A 24,980-nucleotide genomic window follows, 5' to 3' on the forward strand; every position below is an offset into this window, starting at 1 on the left:
ACGCTGTTTACCCGAAATACAACTCCCATAAGCCACTACTTCAAAAAGGAACTACGTCACCATATTACGCAACCTATGCTCATTCACAAAAACTCCCGAAGACTTCCCACAAGTCAAAACACAGTGTAAGCGCCAGAATAAACCGCACTATACACACGAACACAATGATTTACCTTTACTTATTTTTGTTGAATGGATTTACCGTTTACAATATGAGAAAACTCCAGCTCCTAACTCAGAAAACACTAACTAAATCCTACCTGGTCTTCAGAGATGTACCGGGCTCGGGGCGGCATTAAACGCTGAGCTCCGCGACAATCAGTCAGACTGAAGGTCCGGAAGCGTACCCCCTACAGAGAGTGAATCTCCACCCAGGATAACCTCCAAAAACAAGAAAGGCAAAATAACAAAACAAAACAACAAACAGTGCTCCGTCGGAAGGGTTGTATTCACAATCCAGCTGGAAACACTAACTAACCAGAGTTCTCATTTATAAAGGTAACCATTCACAAAAACATACACACATACAACCCATACTTACCAACGTTTCCTACCCCCATAGGATCGCGGACGAGACACCCAATTTATGTTACGGCCAGCTCGTTCTCCACCGTACATAAAATATACAAGTACACTTCAGTAATGACTTGCAAGATTTTATTAGTCTTCAAACAAACAGATAACTTAATATAACGAAGTCTAGGGTTCAAAATCAAAGGGGAAAAATCATAATCCAGATGGGGAGGAGAAAAGGTTGGTATGGGCTGTAGACAAAATAAAGGTTCGCAACAAGTGACTTCTCCAGAGGCTGTCAATCCCCTGGACGAAGTAAAGAAGAGTGGTGGAGGCCAATGTTTTATCCTCTCCTTGATTAAGTGGTGAACAGGGAACAGGTGTGTGCAATCTCCTGCGCTCTCATGGAAGAACAACGCCACCAGCAGGCGAGCAAGTAAAACGCAGGGTCGTAACATGCGGTCCCCGAGGACTTTTCTATCGCTTCAGAGGTGTGTGTGTGTGTGTGTGTGTGTGTGTGTGTGTGTGTGTGTGTGTGTGTAACGTTATGTGTGTGTGTGTCTAAAATGTGACCCTGACCGTTTTACTTGCCTTTTGTTAAATAATCACTCGTTATTAAAATTTAGATATTTCGATAATACCTCAATTGTATGGAACGTATGCTTAATTTGTGCAAATTTCTGTCACTGTCCATCTGTATTATGTGGGTTTAGGGGGCGCGTAGATCTAGGCTATGTATGTTTGTTTTTTTTTAAGCGAATTTTTATTTTATTTTCAAATATATGCATTTATAGTGTGTATATAAACAAATATATATTTTATAATGACATAATTATACATATACATGTGCATTTATATGTTTTAAATACAATTATAAGGTGTCAGTGTATTTCATTAGACTTTAACTTTGCCAGCTATAAAAAAATCTAGCATTTCCTCTCGTTTTACCACTGATTTTTAGTGACAGTCGATATGCATGCATGGGCCACTGGCGATGACAGTTCCCCCCCCTCCCCTCTCCCCTGCCGTGCCATACCACACCCACTCCCCGCCCTTCTTCTCACAGCCACCACGCCCAATTAAGTTGCATTTTTCAAAAAGATTGTGAGCTAGACTTGAGCTGAAAGAGGGGGGTGTCATGACCCTTTAAGCGCAACGGAGCAACTGTGTCTAAAGTGCTGGAAAAGAGAGAGTTAAAAGTTTCTGTCGTAATATCGAGTTCTGCTAAGCTATCTGGGATGCTGAGGAGATGAAACTGATCAGGAAGATTATTAATAAAGCAATCTTTAGTGGCAGAAGTGATAGGTCTAACATATTTGTAACACGGAGTCTGCTTTGCAGCTTTGGCTAAATGAAGTTTACACGAGACTAGATAATGATCTGAGATGTCATCGCTCTGCTGCAGAATTTCAACGGCATCAACATTGATGTGATAATATTAGATTTAGACTAGAGTATGATTACGACAATGAGTAGGTCCTGACACGTGTTGTCTAACTCCAATAGAGTTCTGAATGTCTTTAAATGCCAATCCCAATGCATCTTTTTCATTATCTACATGTATATTAAAATCACCAACAATTATGACTTTATCTGCAGCCAAAACTAACTCTGATAGAAAGTCAGCAAATTCTTTGATAAGCAGAGAATCGAAAATAGCCTTACCTTGAGTCAAATAGTAAAGTGACCAACAGGAGAACTGGATATTAAGAAGAAAATACTTGCGTGCTCTTGCCGTTTCCATGAAGTGACCGCTTGTTCTTCAGGAGAGGGGAGACGTCTCTCTCGGCCTTCTGGGCTGTTTCGATGACTTGTTTGGCATATTTCTGGAACTGGTTTTCCTCCTCAGCCATGAGAGCGATGTTCTTCGCCACCAAGTCTTCCTGTTCTTTTCTCGTACGGAGATCACTTGCACGTTTTTCAGCCTTTACAAAACCAGTGTTGCATTAGAGAGAAATTATGACTTCAATGCATAAAATAAAACATATTAAAATAATACCCACCATTTGTTGTATGTAGCTGTCTTGCAGTGCTTTTCCTTTAGCTTTAGCTTTTTGAGCTTTAAGTTGTTCCTTTTCCCTGAAGAGTTTATCTGCTTCCTTCAGTGCATTCAGCATCTCCAGAGATTTCTGTTTTTCATCCTCTGCCTTTTGTTGCAGCTCTCGCCTCTGATATAGAGTTGAGAAAAATGTTTAATTCAATAAATGCATTTCAAATGTATAAATGCATTTCATAACAGTGTGATGCTCTAACCCAGCATCACTGTGGTAAAATGAAGCCATAAGGCCCAGCACAGCCGTGTGTTACAGTGGAGCGGCTGAGGGGCGATGTGAGGCACGACGCGGAGCGCAGATTTAAACATGTTTACATGTATACAGATGGTGGACAACCAGAATGAGACTTTTACCGCCGCCGTTCCCGCGGCGGCAAAATTGGGATGTGTATTTGCTGCCTTTTACCGCTGAGTGGCGCTGTAATCACAGACTTTGAAAAGTGTCAGTTTATTCTCTTTATGACGTAATCTGCCGCGGCAGTAATCTGAGCTGAGAGGCCACAGATAAATTCAAGATAAATATTGTGGTTAAACGAATTCAAATGCATTAAATTTAAACAAAGTAGACACGTTAAAATTGTGTGCCCAGTTTTTCTATAATTTAGAAAGGCTATGTCAATAGGTTACTTGTCATTTACTTACATAAAATTAAAACATTTTCAGGACTTGCAGTTACTAACCGATGTTAGTCGGCTTAAGCATTCTTTGTTATATTCAGAATTAAATAGGCTTACATGTTGTTATGATTATCAATTGAATTATTTAATAAATAATCAACCACAATGCCTATTACTGCCGCAGCAAAAATAAACCAGTCCAATTTCAAAGTCGTTCGCGAAATGACTAGGCTATACCGGGTGGCGCAAGTGACAGGGCAAAACAGCAGCAACTGCGGCATTTTAAAAGGTAAGTTTCCTATCTGTTTATTTTAAAAAAAAAATTGAAAAAAAAGAAACATGGCGCAAGATCTTGTAAAAAAAACAAAAAAAAACTTTTTTCATTATTTGAACAAAAATGAGACTGATTGAATATGTAAAAATATAAACAAACAAAGCAGAGAATAAAACAAACTTTTAGGGAAAAAATATAGGCCTATTATGCTACAACAGAATTGGTTAATTTGCAGAATTTTAACAAGCAAAATATGTAAAAATACATTTAAAACAAAATAAAACAAAACAAATCCGTGGCCGAATTCAAATCGGTTCAACTACCGAACAAACAGTAGTAGACCTAGGCTATTCAGACCATAGCTCTGTGGTCAATGCATTAACAATAGCCTTTCGGAGCTTCAAACGATCTGAGATCGAATCTCAGTGTAGCTGACAGTGTTTATGTTTTTCCGTTCTTGATGCTTAAATATGCATCTGTTTATTAAAGTCAATCGTCTTGTTTAATCATCAATTGTACATTACAACATAAATTTGCAACATTCCAGTTGTGCCGCTGCAAAGACGACACTGATGAAGGAAGAGGAAGACTATCAGCCGATTGCACCAGAAAATGAAGATGATGAAGCTCGTCTTTAATCTGCTAAATTATTTTTTTTGTGTGTGTGAATCATTCACGAGATTGAGATGACTGACAGTGATACCCGGCCATAGCAACGGAAGACATTTTTCAAAACAGATCGAACAAATCAGAAAAATACTTTCAATACAGTATTACTTTCAATTAAAAAATAAACAATGAAAATGAAAATGTAAAAGAAAAAGAAAATTAATTAAGTTTGAAAACCCATCGCACATTTCAAGGTATGAATAAAGTGTCGGGACAGTTTATTTATTTAACCCTCTGAGGTCTAGGGGCATTTTTTCACTTTTTCTTCGATTTTACATATCTTATTAAATTCACCTTTAAAAGGCAATTACATAACATAATCCCATGTGTTTTATATCAAAATGTGCAGAGAAAACCCAGCTCTTTCTCTGATGAGCTCACCACTTGTCCTAGAGCATTGTTTAAAGAGAGAGAGAGGGATAATTTGGCTCTAAAAGGTGAAAAATATAAGTCTGATTTTTGAAATTCTTCAAATCTCTTGTGGAAACATACCATTACTCATGTGGACGAATTATTTTGGCCCTTGATATGGGTTCCCCAAAGTCTTAGGGTCACAAAAGTAGTGTAATATATGAATAAAATAGTAGATAATGAATAATAATTGTCTAAAGTGACATTTTGAAAAATCGTTTTTTAGTACAAGTTTTGTCTGTGACTCTACCTTCACCAAATGTTAGAGGGACTGAGATAAAATAGGACTAAAATAACTTCCTACTACATATCAAGCTTTATGGGATGTGTGCAAATGAAAAAGTAGCATTACAACAGGTCTTTCTTTCAAGCAAAACGTTTACTTTGTGAGAAAAGCTCACTACTAACAATATTCACAAAATGTAAAAATGTTCATGTTTTCTTGTCAACGTTTCAACATTTTTTTTTTTCAAACCAAAGCTGAACTATATATTAGATATTAGAAATAGTGCTGGTTGATGCTGGGGGGGTACGGGACCTCTTGGCTGGCCGGGTTGGTGATGATGGTTGCTGTGTAAGGGCTGGTGGTGACCTGGTGGCGGGCCGGGCACAGGTGAGGCTGCCTGTGTTGCACTGGGCCCTGGTAGCTGTGAATCCTCTCTGAAAAAAACACAAAAACAAATAAGTTAGGACTTGCATTATCAATTTGGCCAAAACATATTGATTCATCACTACAAGAGATAATGTTATTCAAATTGTGAATTGAGGTGAAGAAATATTACATTAGTTATCAAAAGTAGACCACCAAAAACAGCCTACATGCCTACAACGTTACTATTTGTAAGTGTACGTTACCTCAGTTTTACACAAGAAAATAACTTTTACATAAAGTAAACACTTTGCTAAAGGCACAGTCAATTTGTCAAAGTTCAGATACACCAAGCAGTACAGCGCAGCTTATTTTAGCCAAGATGGTCACAGTTAGTCTAGCACAAAGTGCACCATGCGAACAAGGTTTTTATAAAATAAATATGCTTACCCGTCTTCAACTGGATCTCTTCTGTGATCATAATCCTCATCATCTAAAGTTACATCAGAAGAAAATCCATCAGGCTCGGGAACTCGTTCATCCTCGTCGCTGCTCTCCAAAACCGCCGCAAGTACGTCTTTCAATACCAATGTCTTCGCCATTATCTCTCATCGTCTTCTTCTTACTTTTCCTCTTCTTTATATATGTTTTTGCCATGTTTTTTTCGCGGTCTTTTTCTTTCGCGGACTTTTCTACTCTTTCTCTCTCCATGTCAGCTTTGTATTTTCATCACTGTGAGGAGATGGGAGGGTACTTAGGGATTTCAACCGCATCTATTGGTTAGTTTCACACAAAATGCAGACAGGCAAGCTAGCCCACCAATCACGCAAGGTGAACGGTCAATTTTTTTTTTTTTTTTTTGAACGGTCATCTTGTCTTCCCTCTTGCTCTCTGTGTGAGTCACGTACGATTTCGCGAGAATAAGGACGTTGAAGCTGAGAATCTATAGATTACGGCAAAATCAGAACCATTTATGTGTGCTGCACAATCGCGGAGATATTAATAGAAACATTTAGTAACATCGAGTTGACGCGCCCGCGCGTCACCCGACCTCAGGGGGTTAAACAGGGTTGCATCGATAGAGTTTATTCCCTTTGTGATGCAAAATAAGAAACACAGAATCTTATTCTTGCAACATTTTAAATTTCTATTGTCAAAGAAATTGCAGCTAAATTAAAAAATTAAAACGGTACAAAACGAAAAAAGTTCAAAGCAACATAAATTAAGAACAGGCGTTTTTCTTTGCCTCTCTCGCGCTGGATATTTTTTTACTAAGTTTGGTCTCCCTCACTGCGCGCGGCGGGTCTTTCTCGAAATTAAGCATTAATAATACAGCTGATAATACTGTATATGTCGCTGTGTGTCATCCACACAAATCACGAAAGAAAAAATTTGTTAATTTAATTTTTAGAGGATTTTTTTTTAACTCAAACATTAACACTGAAATAAATGAAACTAAATTATTGTAATTTTTTTGGCACACCACGACGAGTGGCGCTATGCATTGTTCTAAAGCCAGGTTTTATTCTGGCATGTTGAATTAGTGTTGGACAAACGCGGCGGCGCGTTCATTTGAATGAAGAGCGTTTGAGCGAACACACACTGGAACGTTAGGCCATGTCGCAACGAGTGAATCGTGGCCGAGTGGTTGAACTTACGTTATGATCATATAGATGACACGGGTTCGAATCCCGAACTAACTTGGACAACTGATATTTTTATATTAGCCTATTAATGCGTTTAAACGACAAACAATAAAATCAGAACCAGTATTCTGTTGCGTTCATGGTTTCAGTGGCAGTAACAAATAGCTTTTGTTCCTTCAAAGATACAACATGCCTTGCTGAATTCACCTTACAATAAAACGAGGTGGGTCGCGAATTAAAGAGCTCTGTATCTGCTAAATTGAAATTGTGTGTGGAAACCCTTTAAATACAATCAATAAAACTACAATATATAATTTAATAAGATATAGGGCCTACTGTACATAGGCTATGGACTTTTGGAGATTTTGAGATTAATCCTTAAAAGAATTTAGCCTTTGCCTGCTCATCAGGCTGGCTCCGACACTCTCCATATGAAAGACGGAACATTAACACCTCTGTCCTGCACCCCCACGATAAAGCAACTATTGCCTTCTCCAAACCCCCCACAGGCTAGCTGAGTTTGCAAAACAAAACAAAGAGTTTGCCACTCGGCGTGGTGTGCCAAAACACTTAATTATAAACTTCAATATTTCATTCAAAACAATCTCAAAACGCTTTGTGACATTTTGAAAAGCCGTGGATGCATTACTGCCACTGGAACCATGAACGCAACAGAATACTGGTTCTGATTTTATCGTTTGTCGTTTAAACGCATTAATGCATTAATAGGCTAATATAAAAATATCAGTTGTCCAAGTTAGTTCGGGATTCGAACTCGTGTCATCTATATGATCATAACGTAAGTTCAACCACTCGGCCACGATTCACTCGTTGCGACATGGCCTAACGTTCCAGTGTGTGTTCGCTCAAACGCTCTTCATTCAAATGAACGCGCCGCCGCGTTTGTCCAACACTAATTCAACATGCCAGAATAAAACCTGGCTTTAGAACAATGCATAGCGCCACTCGTCGTGGTGTGCCAAAAAATTTACAATAATTTAGTTTCATTTATTTCAGTGTTAATGTTTGAGTTAAAAAAAATCCTCTACAAATTAAATTAACACAAAGTCGGCTATAAGAATCCTTTATAGGCTACGTAAAAAAGCAAAGGGCTTACAGTCTTAACATTTAGGCTACTTTGCTTAAATTCGATACATTTATTTTCAGTAGGGCCTAATAAATTTGTAGGGATGTAATTTCAGTATGCTTTACCAACGCTATGTATTCAATTAAAGTTCCAAGAGGTCTGGTCTCTATATTTCCTTCCCAGCTGACACTAATATGCAAGTGCACAGCAAAATTCTATTCTAAAAAAAAGAAAGTCTATAGGCCTACTATACTGTTGTAGCCATTAAATAATCTCATTTAGTATCATATTTGTTAAAATATTATAATGTTATTTTTTTCCATCTATGTTGAATATGAAAAGTGAACAGCACGAGTAAGATAGGATGCATTATATCGAGAGATGGATATGGAGTGGGTCAGACATGATTTTGACCACTTCATTACGTTTTGTTTAGTAGAAAACCTTTCTTTAAAGTGAATTTCGTTTTCTATAAATTGTATCATAATTTTAATCAATTTTTCATCAACCAATTGCCTGGATTTAAAGTTTTAAGTAAGAGAAAACTTTTAAGTAAGAGAAGCAAATATAACAGACACTAATCATGGAGGCGCCCGCGCGGTCACTTGCGTTGCACGTCAGCTGGAGCGCATCTCATCCTCCTAACTTAACGAAACTCAGCGTATGCCTCACACAGACATGATAAATACATCAAATACACAAAGCTTGAAATGTCTTCAAACGAAATAATTCAAAACGAAAAGAAAAAGGCTACTCTCTGATTATGTCTATATGTGCATAATTGTGATAATTCAAATAATTGAAAATTAAATATTTAGTGGCCAAGTTTTGCTAATTTATTATATAGGCTATTATGCCTATTGCCTATATTAAGTAGGTCATATTAAGACAAGGCATATATTAGTTATTTTAGCTGTTATGAGAAAAATAAATCTAACGAAATCTAAAATCTAAATCTAATAAATCAAAAAAAAAAAAATCTAACGCCAATTCAACATGCCAGAATAAAACCTGATTTTTGAACAATGCGTAACGCCACTCGGCCTGGTGTGCCAAAACACTACATTTTAAACTTCAATGTTTAATTCAAAACAATCTCAAAACGCGTTGTGACATTTTTTTTAAAGCAGTAGCCTAGCCTATATACATTAAGGGCATTGAAACCAGGATCTTAACTAAAACGCGTTCCGAGTAATCTCTCAAAAATTATGCCACACTACTCAATGTATTATTTTTTTTTAAGGACTGCTTTTGAAATCACTATAAATTACTATGCAATTGTATCGCTCACGAGAGCTCTTCATTTATCTAATTCCTCAATAGAATAGTAAAAATATTCCGCGTCATTGCTCCTAATATCGTCTCTATTTTTAACTTTTGATTCTATTTTTTTCAGTTCAAAAATTTATTCTATCTTTGGTTCTATTCTGTTGTAGCCTAATAGGCCTATTTATATATATGAAAAATATGCCTATTAGGCTTAGGGTTTTATATTTAACCCACTTACATTTTAAAATGCGGCAATTGCTGCTGTTTTGCACAATGTCCCTTTGCGCCACCTGGCGGTCATTTCGGGAACGACTTTGAAATGCGGCTGGTTTATTTTCGCCGCGGTGATTTCGGCGCGGCGGTAATAGGCAGTTTGGTTGTCCACCATCTGTAAAAACATTAGGAATAGGTCATTTACCTTGGATTCTCTGTGTGCAGCGATAGATTCCCACATGGCTGCATGTTTTTCTCCTCTCTCACTTTGCACTCGGGCCTGTTTGGCCTCACGTTCAGTCACTGCTTTTGCAATGCTCTGTTCCTCATTCTTCCTCAGAAGATTGATTTCTTCCATCTTCTGCATGTCTAACTTCTGTATAACAGTGTCTCTGGGTCTTTGACGCTCTCTAAAGCAAACATAAAGTCAAATACAAGCCCAGTTCTGAGACAAAGCAAGCAGTGGAAAGAAGTATACTTTCTCTTCAGGCTTCCCACACTGATTTCAATAACCTTCCCAGTTAGATGTGATTCATGAATGAGCAAGCTGTAAGAATGTGGATGTCAAATGGTAGCAATCTTTTGAATTAGTTTATTTTGAATTTAGGTTTATACACTAATTTATTTACATTTGTATAAATGTTCCCAAAAGACCTTTCACAGACAAATGAAAGATTGGAACTGGTTTGCAAGCAAGTTTGAATTTGAAACTAACACTCAGAAAGAGCAGTTTCTAGTTGGTTAAATACACTGTAAACCCGAATAAAGTTGGCAAAACTCACATAATTTGAGGTAATCAGTAACATCAAATTGTTTAAGTTAAGAAATTGAATGTTTAAGTAAGCAGAGCTTGCAGATTTTTGTTTTGTAATCATACATTTTAATTGCTCTTAACTTAAAATATTTGAGTAAGATCATTCATACACAACTTAAAATTGTCATGTAATCTTCAGTGTTTTTAGTAGTGGAAACTTGGCTAGATTTAACCAGCTAATTCAACAAGTGCTACCTTGCTAATTGGTGACACGATGCTTTGACAGCATCAGCATATCATAGCACTTGTGGAATGAGTACAGCAACTTAAAACATTTAACACACACTGTTCTCAAAGCAAGCTCATGCTCCACTCGTCACCAGCCATGATGGCGACTCAAAAAACCCAACATAACAGAAACTCTTCTAAACTAGCATAGCAAAACATTAAACACTACTAAATCTCCCACAAAAAATCCCAGCCTAGTTTCAGTTAAATTTAAGTTTGTCAAAATTAAAAGAAACAAGTACATAGAACTCAAAACAACAAAACAATTCAACGTACTTAAAATGTGTCAGTTTTGTGAACTCAAAAGAAAAAAGAAAGTTTTAAATACTCGTAACATTTTAAGTATCTTTTGTTAATTTGATGGAACTAATTTGTATAATTTGAGTTGGCCCTACTCAATACAATGAATTATTTTGAGCGTTAGGGTTTACTGTGTTGTGAAGCTAAAAATAAAAAATACAAATATTAGATGAGACATTAGATGAAAAACTTAAACCTTAAAGGAGAACTCGGTAACTCTAGCGAACTCTAGTCACTTCTTCGCTGATTTTCCCTTTTGTTGTCGTGTGTTTTCCCCACGAGCTCCCCCTACAGCTGTGGGAGGGCGTATATTTCACAACACAGTCGTAAATAACTCCCTTGCGGCGCCTCCTCCCCCTCTCTACCGCTGCTCATGTGCGTGTGTTTTGATCGGAGCAAGCCAACTGTATCGTGTGGAGCTAGGTCTACCGAGGTGGGTAATCTGGTAATACATCATACATGCGTGTGTGTTTATGTCGAATTGCCGTAAAGCAATTTGTGTTTCGCGCTCGTTCTCGTTCTAGTTCTCGCTTCTCACGAGACTTCCCATTTCTATCTTGCCGGGACGGTAGTGCCCAAGTTGCAAGGTTGGTTTTCCGCCTGGGAACGCTGGGGGGAGCAGGGAAAGTCACCAGTATCACCAGAACAGGTTGTTTAACCATCCAACAGGGTTTATGCAGGAATCATAGAGATGAATTTACTACCTTTTACTACCTCCACAATATTTTTTACTACCAACACGACATCAAGCAGCAGCCCTTTTTTTGGGGGTGTGGGAGGGGTATGCAAAGCACCACTTACTACTTACTATAAGGTATAAGTGTGACACTGTCACACCCATCATACATATTAGTTTTATCCTTGCCACACGCAAAACTTTTGGCTATATTGGAGTCAGTGAACATGTTTTCGAACAATTCCCCAATGCCCTCATTCGAATTATATTAATGATGGTTGGCTGCGATGTTCAGGCACCAGAGAACCCTGAGGGCTGATGTTTGTGACGGTAAGGTCTGCTGTCTGGCTATCGCTGCCGTGGTGGTGCAGGTGGCACTGGTTTACGACAGCTGACCTCAAATTAGGGCTGGGCGATATGGACCAAAAGTCATATCCCGATATATTTAGGCTGAATATCGATATACGATATATATCCCGATATTTTTTCCGCAAACTGAGGGCAAATGTTCAGTCAAAGTCAAAGCCAAATATGACATATCACAAGTAGTTTTATTGAAACCAGCTATTTCAGTGAACAGTTGCAAAATCAAATGAATAAATAATAAACAGGTTTCTTCACCTTAGGGCTGCACGATTATGACAAAAATCATAATTGCTGATTATTCCCTTGGAATTGGAATTGTGATTTATTAATTATGATTATCAAAGTTTACATTGAATATATATAAACAAATTTTGTGTAAACATGTTATAATTTGCCTATATATACACATACATACATATACACACACACACACACATATACATATATATATATGAATATATATATATATATATATATATATATACATATATATATATGAATATATATATATATATATATATATATATATATAAAAACACACAAGTACTGTCCCCCTTTACTTAACATAAATTGTAAGAATATGACTAATAGTAAACTAGTATTAATAAATAAACATTAGGCCTATGCTAAAGCTATTAAATAGCAGTCCCAAACTAGTTTTTGTTAATATAATGTTGGTATGAGCCACTACAGTCATTTAAAAATATAAAAAAATAACACAAAGAAAAATAAATTGGTATTTTGGGGTTAATATGGAAACGACAGTTGCCATGGTGAATACACAATATTAACAATAACTGTTAATGAAACATGGAAACTGCTCCTGGTGAATAGAATGAAAATCATACCTGCATTACTTTTAATTCGTGTAATTTACAACGTAACGGCGTTGCATGCTCGTAGTTTCTTTTGCACTTTATATACAGTGAGGCGATACACAGCGCGCGCCGCCGCATTTGCGTGTTCAATTGAAGAGTGTGCGCTACGAGGATAACGGCTGACAGGACAAGAAAGTCCGTGTTTCTGAGGTGAAAAACTTTATTTCAGCGTACACTTATGTCACTGCCTGGTAGTTCCTATTGTGCTGGGTTTTCTGAAGTAGTCATGATTCGCCTCTCATAACATAACGCTCTAAACACGCAGGCAGAGTGGAAAAGGAGGGGCGGGGACGCGGGGAGCAAGGATCACAGCGCAAGTTTGAACTATATCGATATATGCGATATGGTCTAATTCCATATCGCATTTCAAAAATATATCGAAAAATGGAAACTCATATATTGAGGTGGTGATGAAAAATTTACCGCCAAGCTAAGGTACCAGCTTGAACCGCCCAACGTACACATCGCGTGACGTCATTCCGTTCACTCAGGTCCGATCTTTCTTTTCCCTGTCTTTGGGTCCGACTCAAAATAAAAATAAATTCATGGAAGTTTAGTAAGGAAATAGGCCTGCACACGTAAGTTACCCTAAATGAAAACCATATAGACCCAGTTAGATGGGGCTTCGAAAATTTACTACCTCGTCAGATGACGTTTACTACTTTTTACTGGCCTTAATTTGGCAAAATTTAATTTACTACCTTTTACTACCTTTTACAACCCCGCGGAAACCCTGATCCAAATGATTTCTAGACAGTTTTATTAAGTTAAAAAAGTTACCAAGTTCTGCTTTAAACTTACAAATGTTGCCTTGGCAACTAACTGAAATAACATTTCAATTTGTAAGTTGAAGTACTAAAATTACTAAAACTAAAACTGAAATAAATATAAAATAAAGCTCAAAAGAAAAAGACGAAAAAAACGAATAAAAAAAAAATGACAGAAGCACATACTCACAATTCCTAAAACTTAAACAGAAAACATAACAATAAAAGGTCATTCAAACCATTGCTAAATACTGTATACTATAAATAATACTAAAATAACAGCCCATGATCTCTAGAGATTCACAGTTTTTAAGTAACAAAAATGCCTAAAATGCGCCCAAAGTTATTTTATCTGTTGTCTAGCATTTAATATATCAAGTTTAGTATGGATTGGAAGTGTTTAACATAAATAATCAGCATGCTGTGTGTTTTATACGTGCTAGCCCTCATACATGTAAAATTTAGCAGGAAGCAAAATAAAGAAGTTAATTTCTGGCACTAATGAGAATCCTGTAATCTCCAGCACAGGACGCATTTGTCTGATGTAGAGTACCTGAGTATTCCCTCCTGCTTCTCCTTCCACACTCTCTTCTCTTCCTCTCTCTGGCTGGTGATCTGCTTTTTTCTCTCCTCCTCTTCCTCCTGCCTCCGAGCCTCCGCTGCTCTCTTCAGCTCTCTTTCGGTCAGAAGGTCCTGATGGAAGACAGAAGAAGGGATTTCTAAACCGCATCTGATTCAGTCTGCTTTCACAGTGTGAATGTTGTCCAACAACCGCCTTACCCGAAAAGCTTTCGTCGAGCTCCTCTTCTCTTCGTGTTTCTTGCGCTCTTTCATGGCCCGTTCCATCAGAGCACACTCTCTAATTCGCTCTATTTCTACAGCCTCCCTCCTGATCTCCTGCCTCTTCTGCTCTTTCTTCATCTCATGATCCTGACACCTAATAAAGCGGGAGACGTCAGACACCTTGTGCTTTAAGGGAATTCCCAGCTGACAGGGAATGTTGTCAGAACCTCAAAGTTACGAACAAACGGTCTTCTAGTAACGTTAATAGAATGTTCGTTCAAAGTTATCAAAGTTAATCATGTCCTCAAAACATTCACACAAAAACATTATTTATACATCATTCCTGGAGTGTTTTTTTCTTTAATGAATTGCTTTAGTTGGACAATCGTCTAACATTTCTTGAATGTTACTAATTATTTCAGCGCGTTCAGAGAACATTCACAAGCAGTGTTCGGGGTATCGCATTACTTTATCAGATTACTTTTTTCAAGTGACGAGTTACTTTACATTTACATTACTTTTAAATTTACCACAAAATATCCGAGTCACTCTTTCAAATAAGTAACACAGGTTTTCCCATTTCCGGACGGATAGCTCTCCTGTCCCCATGTTGGGAGAGATCGGCAGTAAGTGCAGAGGCGTTTGTGTGTGAACATGAGGGTTATTGCATCTCACTTGCACAAAAACATATTCAGCATTCCTCAAAATGAATAAAAAACTCAGAATATGGTAATATCTATCTATTAGGGCTGTGCCATATCATACCGTCCACGATAATACCGGTATATTTTTTTACATGATAAAAAAGTGTCATATCGCGATATCAATAGCGACGCGATGACGTATGGCGCATTTCCCTTGCGACAACAACACCTGTCTGAAAGTAAGTCAGCAGTAAATGAATCAACACAGATTATAAAGTCAAATCAATCATTTTAAAACTATCTGAGAGACACAATTTCACAAACAGCTTGAGTGTTCAGCGGTGCTGCGTCATCTTCTCTCTCTCTCTCTCTCTAAATGGGTTGAACAAGGCAAACGTCAAGCGCGCTGCAGGCGCCGATACTAGACTCTTGCATTTAAGAGTCGGGACATGACGGAATTGGCACAATCGGGCCAGCATTGTATCCTAACAAAAGTTTATAATTTTAACGTCTTTTTAAGTCTTATCAGTTTAAACATTCAAGCGATTTTAAACTATCCAGTACTCGCGCGCTCTCTGAGAGATGGTTTTCTCTGCGTGCATACATAGGCCTACAGTAAAGCCGCCTCACAAACAGCTCGCGAGTAACAAAAGTTATTTTTCGCGGATTATATGTGTCAAAATTCCGGTATTGGTTAGTATACTCGTAAACACAGACGGTTATGTATAAAACTCATGTGACAGTGTGACAGGCATGAAAACAGTAATGGATCCATGCACTATAGCTCTAAAAGTGACAATATGTGTCTGACTGTCATTAATGTTGTCGTCAAAACAACAAAACATAGCATTAATTATAAGGAATCAGAATTAATAGCAGCATATGTATTTAATTTAGTCAGGACTCAGGACTAAAAGACATTTAGGACTAAAAGACTATCAGATTTATTTTACATTTGATTAGTTTATTCAGTTTCTGTAGTAGTTTTTCTGAATACTAGTGTTATACCTACCCAAAAACTTTTGTCTTTATTTGCATCTTTATTATTTTGTGTACATTTTTGTTACTTTTTTCAATTTAATTCAAAGATTGAAATCAAGCTTCCATGTGTTGTGTAAACTCTTAACAACAAAATTACCACATTGTAAAAATGTAATGAATGAGCAAACATTTAGGTGAGATAAATGTAACAAGAACATTTCCCCCCCCAAAAAAACCCTATATTGTCATAAATATCATTATCGCAAATGTTCTTGAAATATCGTGATACAATTTTGAGGCTATATCGCCCATCCCTACTATCTATAAATTACAGAAACGTTGGTCTGTCTGTCTGTATGTCTGTCTGTCTGTCTGTATGTCTGTCTGTCTGTCAGTATGTCTGTCTGTCTGTCTGTCAGTATGTCTGTCTGTCTGTCTGTCAGTATGTCTGTCTGTCTGTCAGTATGTCTGTCTGTCAGTCTGTCAGTATGTCTGTCTGTCAGTATGTCTGTCTGTCTGTCTGTCTGTCAGTATGTATGTCTGTCAGTATGTCTGTCTGTCTGTCTGTCTGTCAGTATGTATGTCTGTCAGTATGTCTGTCTGTCTGTCAGTATGTTTGTCTGTCTGTCTGTCAGTATGTCTGTCTGTCTGTCAGTATGTCTGTCTGTCTGTCTGTCTGTCAATCAGTCTGTCAGTATGTCTGTCTGTCTGTCTGTCTGTCAGTATGTCTGTCAGTATGTCTGTCTGTCAGTATGTCTGTCTGTCTGTATGTCTGTCTGTCAGTATGTCTGTCTGTCTGTCTGTCTGTCAGTATGTCTGTCTGTCTGTCTGTCTGTCAGTATGTCTGTCAGTATGTCTGTCTGTCTGTCTGTCAGTATGTCTGTCAGTATGTCTGTCTGTCTGTCTGTCAGTATGTCTGTCAGTATGTCTGTCTGTCTGTCTGTATGTCAGTATATCTGTCTGTCTGTCTGTCTGTCTGTCTGTATGTCTGTCTGTCAGTATGTCTGTCTGTCAGTCTGTCAGTATGTCTTTCAGTATGTCTGTCTGTCTGTATGTCTGTCAGTATGTCTGTCAGTATGTCTGTCTGTCAGTATGTCTGTCTGTCTGTCTGTCTGTCAGTATGTCTGTCTGTCTGTCTGTCTGTCTGTCAGTATGTCTGTATGTCTGTCTGTCTGTATGTCAGTCTGTCAGTTTGTCTGTCTGTCTGTCAGTATGTCTGTCTGTCTGTCTGTCAGTATGTCTGTCTGTCTGTCAGTATGTCTGTCTGTCTGTCAGTATGTCTGTCTGTCTGTCAGTATGTCTGTCTGTCAGTATGTCTGTCAGTATGTCTGTCTGTCTGTATGTCTGTATGTCAGTATATCTGTCTGTCTGTCTGTCTGTCTGTCTGTATGTCTGTCTGTCTGTATGTCTGTCTGTCAGTCTGTCAGTATGTCTTTCAGTATGTCTGTCTGTCTGTATGTCTGTCAGTATGTCTGTCAGTATGTCTGTCTGTCAGTATGTCTGTCTGTCTGTCTGTCAGTATGTCTGTCTGTCTGTCTGTCAGTATGTCTGTCTGTCTGTCAGTATGTCTGTCTGTCTGTCTGTCTGTCAGTATGTCTGTCTGTCTGTCTGTCAGTATGTCTGTCTGTCAGTATGTCAGTCTGTCAGTATGTCTGTCTGTCAGTATGTCAGTCTGTCAGTATGTCTGTCTGTCAGTATGTCTGTCAGTATGTCTGTCTGTCTGTCTGTCAGTATGTCTGTCTGTCTGTATGTCTGTCTGTCAGTATGTCTGTCAGTATGTCTGTCAGTATGTCTGTCAGTATGTCTGTCTGTCTGTCTGTATGTCTGTATGTATGTCAGTATATCTGTCTGTCTGTCTGTCTGTCAGTATGTCTGTCTGTATGTCTGTCAGTATGTCTTTCAGTATGTCTGTCTGTCTGTCAGTATGTCTGTCAGTATGTCTGTCTGTCAGTATGTCTGTCTGTCTGTCTGTCTGTCAGTATGTCTGTCTGTCTGTCTGTCTGTCAGTATGTCTGTATGTCTGTCTGTCTGTATGTCAGTCTGTCAGTTTGTCTGTCTGTCTGTCAGTATGTCTGTCTGTCTGTCTGTCAGTATGTCTGTCTGTCTGTCAGTATGTCTGTCTGTCTGTCAGTATGTCTGTCTGTCTGTCAGTATGTCTGTCTGTCTGTCTGTCAGTATGTCTGTCTGTCTGTCTGTCAGTATGTCTGTCTGTCAGTATGTCAGTCTGTCAGTATGTCTGTCTGTCAGTATGTCAGTCTGTCAGTATGTCTGTCTGTCAGTATGTCTGTCTGTCTGTCTGTCAGTATGTCTGTCTGTCAGTATGTCTGTCTGTCTGTCAGTATGTCTGTCTGTCTGTCTGTCAGTATGTCTGTCTGTCAGTATGTCTGTCAGTATGTCTGTCAGTCTGTCTGTCTGTCTGTCTGTCTGTCTGTCTGTCTGTCTGTCTGTCTGTCTGTCTGTCTGTCTGTCTGTCTGTCTGTCTGTCTGTCTGTCTGTCTGTCAGTATGTCTGTCAGTATGTCTGTCTGTCTGTCTGTCTTTCGCATATCTCTCGAACCGTTAGTGCGATGGACTTCTAACTCGACAGGTGCCTCGCTATGGGCACGAGTAAGTGCACAAAAAACTTGTGACTGGCCTAACCAGTCGAGAACCACTGCATTAGAGCACAGGCAAAGTTATCATTACCTATCCATATAGCAATGTTTATTATGGAAATATATTACAGTAATCAGTATTGTTACATAACAAATTGTGCTGCAATAAAGAAGGTCTAATTTAACACTGTTTATCCTCCAGAACAGAGAGTGTAGAATGGCCAAAAGGTTTGGGCAAAATCCGTTAGATGTATTTCTTTAAAAAAAAAAGCCTAAATTGAAAGATGAGGAAGACGGATATGAGGACAAGGAGGAGAGCAACTGAGAGGAAGGGTTAGAGATCACATGAGATGACAAAAGAATGTCTGCATTTGGAAGTTTAGGCTGTATAGTGGATATAATGAGTTGCATTTGTGGGTGTTCTTACAGCTCACCCCGGACCGCACTCATGTTCTAACCCTGGTTACGGCCTCGTCATCAATTACTTTTAAAAGGAACTTTCCCATAATGTTTGGAGAATTCCCAAATGAAATGAAAAATAAATAAAAAACATTTTAAAGGTTGTCGACACTTTGAATGTTTAGAGAACATTCGAAAATAACATTTATATGTTAATTGGAACGCTAGCAAAAGGTTGTTCGAGCATGTTGTTGTCAGCTGTGTGTGCACTGAAGCATAGATGACTTCTCCTTACTGTAGTCTCCAGCTCTCCGAGACGGCCAGGCGGTCTCGTCTCCTACACAGGGCGTTCTGCTGATCCCGCTGGACCGCCTGCTCTTCCCTGCGAGCCCTTTCAGCAAAGAACTCTCTGTCTGCTTCTCTGCTGGCCTTCAGCCTCATGCGCTTCAGCTCGACCTGAGCCTCCCTATCCTTCTGGACCTCCGTCAGCATCAGAGCGCTCTATAAAACAAGAGGATCGTTTCTACAACACTTCACCACAGAAGAAGATTTGTGATCTGATACCGTAAGACACGCACATGGAAGGCTCTCACTCGGTCGGTCTGGTAGAACTGCAGGGTTTGAGCTCTCTTGATGGCCTCCTCTCGTCTCTGGGCCTGGTGTTCTGCTTCTTGCAGGTCCAGCTGTTTCCTCCTCTCTTCGATCAGCGCCTCTCGCATGGCTTTCGCCTCTAGCTTTTTACTTTTCTTGAGAAGTAAGATCGACACTGAAGCGTTCGGCGATTTGCACTAACTGCTCCTTTGTACAACTCTCAAGCAAAGCTTCTGACGGACACGCAAAGAAATCTTCGACCACCGAAGACATTTTGTTCGTATATGTATACGCTAGGGGTGGGCGATATGACCTAAAATTAATATCACGGTATTTTTCATCTTTTGAACGGTGACGGTATAATATCACGGTATAACTTTTTTTTGGTACATTTTGGGAGGAGTAGCCTGTCCTGTCTCTCTTTAGTATGTGAATAAAGTTAATATTTTTATAATATAATAAGTAAATGGTAGGTATCCTTATCAAAAAGAGACATGGGAGAGTATTATGCATTCTCAACATTTATTTTGCAAAAAACCTAAAGATCTTACTTAACAGTGTACAACAAAACAAAAATTAGCAGTGTAATAACACAAGAACAGTGTAATAATGTAATTGCCCTTGAGCCAAAAAGTTTGCCCACCCCTGCTATATAGGCTACAGGCCCGACCTTTCTTCACGATGTTTCACCAGTCGTTTAATGGCCACTCCGCTTTTACCTACCACGTGCAAGGCTGATACAAATGTGTTTTACTTTTTTATTTACAACAAGATATATAGTATAAGGACAGGTATTCAGACCACAACTGAACGTTTGAAGAAAATTTAATGCCTTATTATTTAGAATTAGATATTATTGATGTAAATTAGGGCTGTCAACTTTAGTCGTTTAGTCGACTAATCGGTCGATGCCGTCTTGGTCGACTGACATTCTCATTGGTCGACCAGTCGCATAATTATTATTTTTTTTTTTTCACCAATAAAGAAATTTTCATTGATTTACTCCTTGATATTTATTCCTTTATAAGCAGTTATATATTACTGTATTCTAAATATAATTAGCCTATGTTTTATCCACAACTTTAAATGCTTTAATTTAGGCTATTTTGTAACAGCGCCACAGTTTAGCGCACCACGTAGAACACTCGGGAACCGCACCTGTGGCTGGCTGCACTGCTGCTTCGCGCTCAGTAAGGAATATAGGTAGTAATCTCTATGTGTCTGTCCGTCCGTTTGCATTTTGATTATTTCGAGAACCGTTCATCCAATCGACTTCACAAGGGAGTGCAGTGTCGCATTTGGTGCAATATAGACAGACACGTGAGACGCGACACGTTCAGAATTAATAGTAAACTACAGAACAGCGCAAGCGGGAAGCGGCGCACCTCACGCGAGCAGGGCTTAGGCTATATTCTCCGAGAACGGACACTGCACTAGTGATATAAAACGCACACAGTCTGTTAATTAAGCAATACTTTTAAGGTAGTCTAATATTTTTCTGACTAACAAATTACTGACACAGTAAAGGGTAGATTTAAATAAAGAAAAACGAAATTTAAATAAAGAAAAACGAAATTTAAATAAAGAAAAACGAAATTTAAATAGGCCTAAAGAAAAACTAAATTTAAATAAAGAAAAAACGAAATTTAAATAAAGAAAAACGAAATTTAAATAGGCCTAAAGAAAAACTAAATTTAAATAAAGAAAAAACGAAATTTAAATAAAGAAAAATGAAATTTAAATAAAGAAAAAAACGAAATTTAAATACAGAAAAAATGAAATTTAAATAAAGAAAAACGGAATTTAAATAAAGAAAAACGAAATTTAAATAAAGAAAAAACAAAATTTAAATAAAGAAAAACGAAATTGAAATAAAGAAAAAACAAAATTTAAATAAAGAAAAACGAAATTTAAATAAAGAAAAAACGGAATTTAAATAAAGAAAAACGAAATTAAGTTTGCCTAAATTAAAAACGAGATTAATTTAGATTGATAATAACGGGTAAAAAGTCTAATACATTTTGTTTATTCTATTTTCCACAATGTCAAAGCAACAGCAGCAATACAAGCTCAGGCATGCACTTCGGTTCATACAAACTCCGCTGTTCTGCGCTCTAGCCAGAGAACACTCTTGTTGCAGGAACACTCAGGCGTCGGTTCTATTTCTAGCATGAACGCGTTTTCCGCGTGGCTCGAGCCGCGCCTGAGACGCGTGTCTCACGCAGGCAGTGTGTAAACTCCAACCTTTTAACATGGGAGCCGAAATAAAAACAGACACCCAACGCAGCTGAGACTCTCACGCCAGCAGCCAGTGTGTCGCCGGCCTTATTCAAGCGCGAATGAGAACCGTTTCGCGGGGGATCCCAGGTGTCAATAAAACAAAAACAAAAACGTTTTTTCGTTGTTGTTTTATAAATGCTCTGACAATTGTTTAATAAATGTTCAATCAAAATGCAAAACATCGCGTCTTTTTTTTATTTTTATTTTTATTTTTTTTAGTCGACTAATCGTTGTGCAGGACAGGACTTTGGTCGACTAAGCATTTCTTTGGTTGACTACAGCCCTAATGTAAATGCAGCCGTTCAAGGAACATAATTGATTTATTACGGTATTGACGGTATTAGAAAATCCATGTCGTGGCGCAATGTCACACCGGTGATGACTATGACACCGGTGTACCGCCCACCCCTAGTATACGCGCAATAACACAAACGAAACTACTACACGTGAGACGCTGTTTACCCGAAATACAACTCCCATAAGCCACTACTTCAAAAAGGAACTACGTCACCATATTACGCAACCTATGCTCATTCACAAAAACTCCCGAAGACTTCCCACAAGTCAAAACACAGTGTAAGCGCCAGAATAAACCGCACTATACACACGAACACAATGATTTACCTTTACTTATTTTTGTTGAATGGATTTACCGTTTACAATATGAGAAAACTCCAGCTCCTAACTCAGAAAACACTAACTAAATCCTACCTGGTCTTCAGAGATGTACCGGGCTCGGGGCGGCATTAAACGCTGAGCTCCGCGACAATCAGTCAGACTGAAGGTCCGGAAGCGTACCCCCTACAGAGAGTGAATCTCCACCCAGGATAACCTCCAAAAACAAGAAAGGCAAAATAACAAAACAAAACAACAAACAGTGCTCCGTCGGAAGGGTTGTATTCACAATCCAGCTGGAAACACTCTAACTAACCAGAGTTCTCATTTATAAAGGTAACCATTCACAAAAACATACACACATACAACCCATACTTACCAACGTTTCCTACCCCCATAGGATCGCGGACGAGACACCCAATTTATGTTACGGCCAGCTCGTTCTCCACCGTACATAAAATATACAAGTACACTTCAGTAATGACTTGCAAGATTTTATTAGTCTTCAAACAAACAGATAACTTAATATAACGAAGTCTAGGGTTCAAAATCAAAGGGGAAAAATCATAATCCAGATGGGGAGGAGAAAAGGTTGGTATGGGCTGTAGACAAAATAAAGGTTCGCAACAAGTGACTTCTCCAGAGGCTGTCAATCCCCTGGACGAAGTAAAGAAGAGTGGTGGAGGCCAATGTTTTATCCTCTCCTTGATTAAGTGGTGAACAGGGAACAGGTGTGTGCAATCTCCTGCGCTCTCATGGAAGAACAACGCCACCAGCAGGCGAGCAAGTAAAACGCAGGGTCGTAACATGCGGTCCCGAGGACTTTTCTATCGCTTCAGAGGTGTGTGTGTGTGTGTGTGTGTGTGTGTGTGTGTAACGTTATGTGTGTGTGTGTCTAAAATGTAACCCTGACCGTTTTACTTGCCTTTTGTTAAATAATCACTCGTTATTAAAATTTAGATATTTCGATAATACCTCAATTGTATGGAACGTATGCTTAATTTGTGCAAATTTCTGTCACTGTCCATCTGTATTATGTGGGTTTAGGGGGCGCGTAGATCTAGGCTATGTACGGAAAGTTCAGGGCTCCAGACTAACTTTTTTATTTGGGTGCACCTAAATTTTTCCTCGGATGTATCACCTTTAACGCCACAATTTTAAGGTCACCTTTTTATCACGCTCTATACCGTATTTTCCGCACTATAAGGCGCACTTAAAAGCCTTTATTTTTTTCAAAAAACGACAGTGCGCCTTATAATCCGGAGCGCCTTATATATGGATCTGGCGCCTTATGTTAACGTCTGTTAAACAACCGCTGACTTAAACCTTGTTTATACTTTCGCCTGACACCGGAGCGCGAGCCTCCGCTGACTGCGCGCGCACCTCCCCAAACAGACGAGGCATTTATACTTGACGCAACTGTTTTGTTTTAGACTGAACACCAGACCATACAACTGATTTAGACGCGCAAACTGGGTGCCGGTGTGATGAGATGTACTACTAATATCCGTCTGCTCGGGCAGATTCGGCTCAAAGTCATGCATCTTCGGATTCAGAGGCGCGCGCGCTGTTAAGCCGAATCTGCCTGAGCAGACGGATATTATTTTTTTTATTAACTTCGCGCTCATGCGGACGCGTCGAGTATAAACAAGGTATCTTGGTTTACATTTGGACTTTGGATGTGATCTTAGGCTTGAAAAGGTTGGTGACCACTGCATAACGCAAATCCAGTCAAACGTTTGACTGCAGTATCTTCTATTCTATATGCGCCTTATAATCCGGTGCGCCCTATATATGAAAACAGTTCTAAAATAGGCCATTCATTGAAGGTGCGCCTTATAATCCGGTGCGCCTTATAGTGCGGAAAATACGGTACACATTCCTATATATTATGTAAATGAATTTAAACAAGAAGGTGTAAGTAAAAACTTTTATTTATTTTTTGAAGCACAATTATTAACGGTATTCCTACTCTTACCGATACTGCTTATCGATACAGTACTTTAACTGTATTCTTATGGTTCTTTTTGTTTTATATATAATAAACAAAGATAAACAATAGATAAACAAAAGATAAACAATTAAACAAAGATACACTTTATATAGGCCTACACAGTGCTTTAATTTCAGGAAGGCCTACTACTGTTCAGGCATGGTCTAAAAAGAAATCTAATAAAGTAATAAAATGTAAAATAACACTGTAAAATTTATCATAAATAGATTAATGCTTATTAACCCTCTGGGGTCTGAGGTGTTTTTGGGGTCCTTGAGATGTTCTGACACGCCCTGACATTTGTGCTTTTTTCAGTTGCTTATAAACATATTAATGGCAAAAAAAAATTACACACTATTTAGCACAAACAGGGCTACCATAATATGTGAGCAACAAGAATGTACATGTCTGCATTTTTGAGAGAATAATGTTTATGCGTGGTTATTGAAAAAACTAAAAACTAAAGTTTCTGAAATAAGGCCATAAAACACATACTAAATATGTGCCAATAAGACTTTTGTCTAATAGATGTCATCGCCTAGTGTTTTTTCTTCAAAATGATGTGAAAATCACCCTGCCTAATCCTTCACATAACACAATACATTGATTTGAATTTTGCAAAGCACTTTCTGTTTGGAAAGGCAATATGCGGAGTGGGCGTCACCGATCATGCATATTTAGCGGTTCACACCTCAGGAGACAATGGGGCCTGCATACTTAATTAGCCATTC

The 24,980-nt window shown here is 38.5% G+C and overlaps 1 protein-coding gene across 1 annotated transcript; it reads right to left on the reverse strand.

Moving 5' to 3' along the window:
* Positions 1–51: 51 nt before the first annotated feature.
* LOC311279650 (cilia- and flagella- associated protein 210-like) lies at positions 52–23,306 on the reverse strand (the record flags this gene model as incomplete). The annotated part of the gene is made up of 9 exons (XM_084391278.1): positions 19,349–23,306; positions 19,066–19,271; positions 14,151–14,307; positions 13,924–14,063; positions 9,547–9,751; positions 2,517–2,681; positions 2,235–2,438; positions 261–350; positions 52–147 (listed from the first exon to the last, which is right to left on the reverse strand). The coding sequence occupies exons 1-9, from the start codon at positions 19,487–19,489 to the stop codon at positions 52–54; spliced, it is 1,404 nt and encodes a 467-aa protein (XP_084247404.1). The 5' UTR covers positions 19,490–23,306.
* Between the last annotated feature and the right edge of the window lie 1,674 nt (positions 23,307–24,980).

This window comes from Rutilus rutilus (assembly GCF_951802725.1).
Source record: "Rutilus rutilus genome assembly, chromosome: 20".
Taxonomy (NCBI): domain Eukaryota; kingdom Metazoa; phylum Chordata; class Actinopteri; order Cypriniformes; family Leuciscidae; genus Rutilus; species Rutilus rutilus.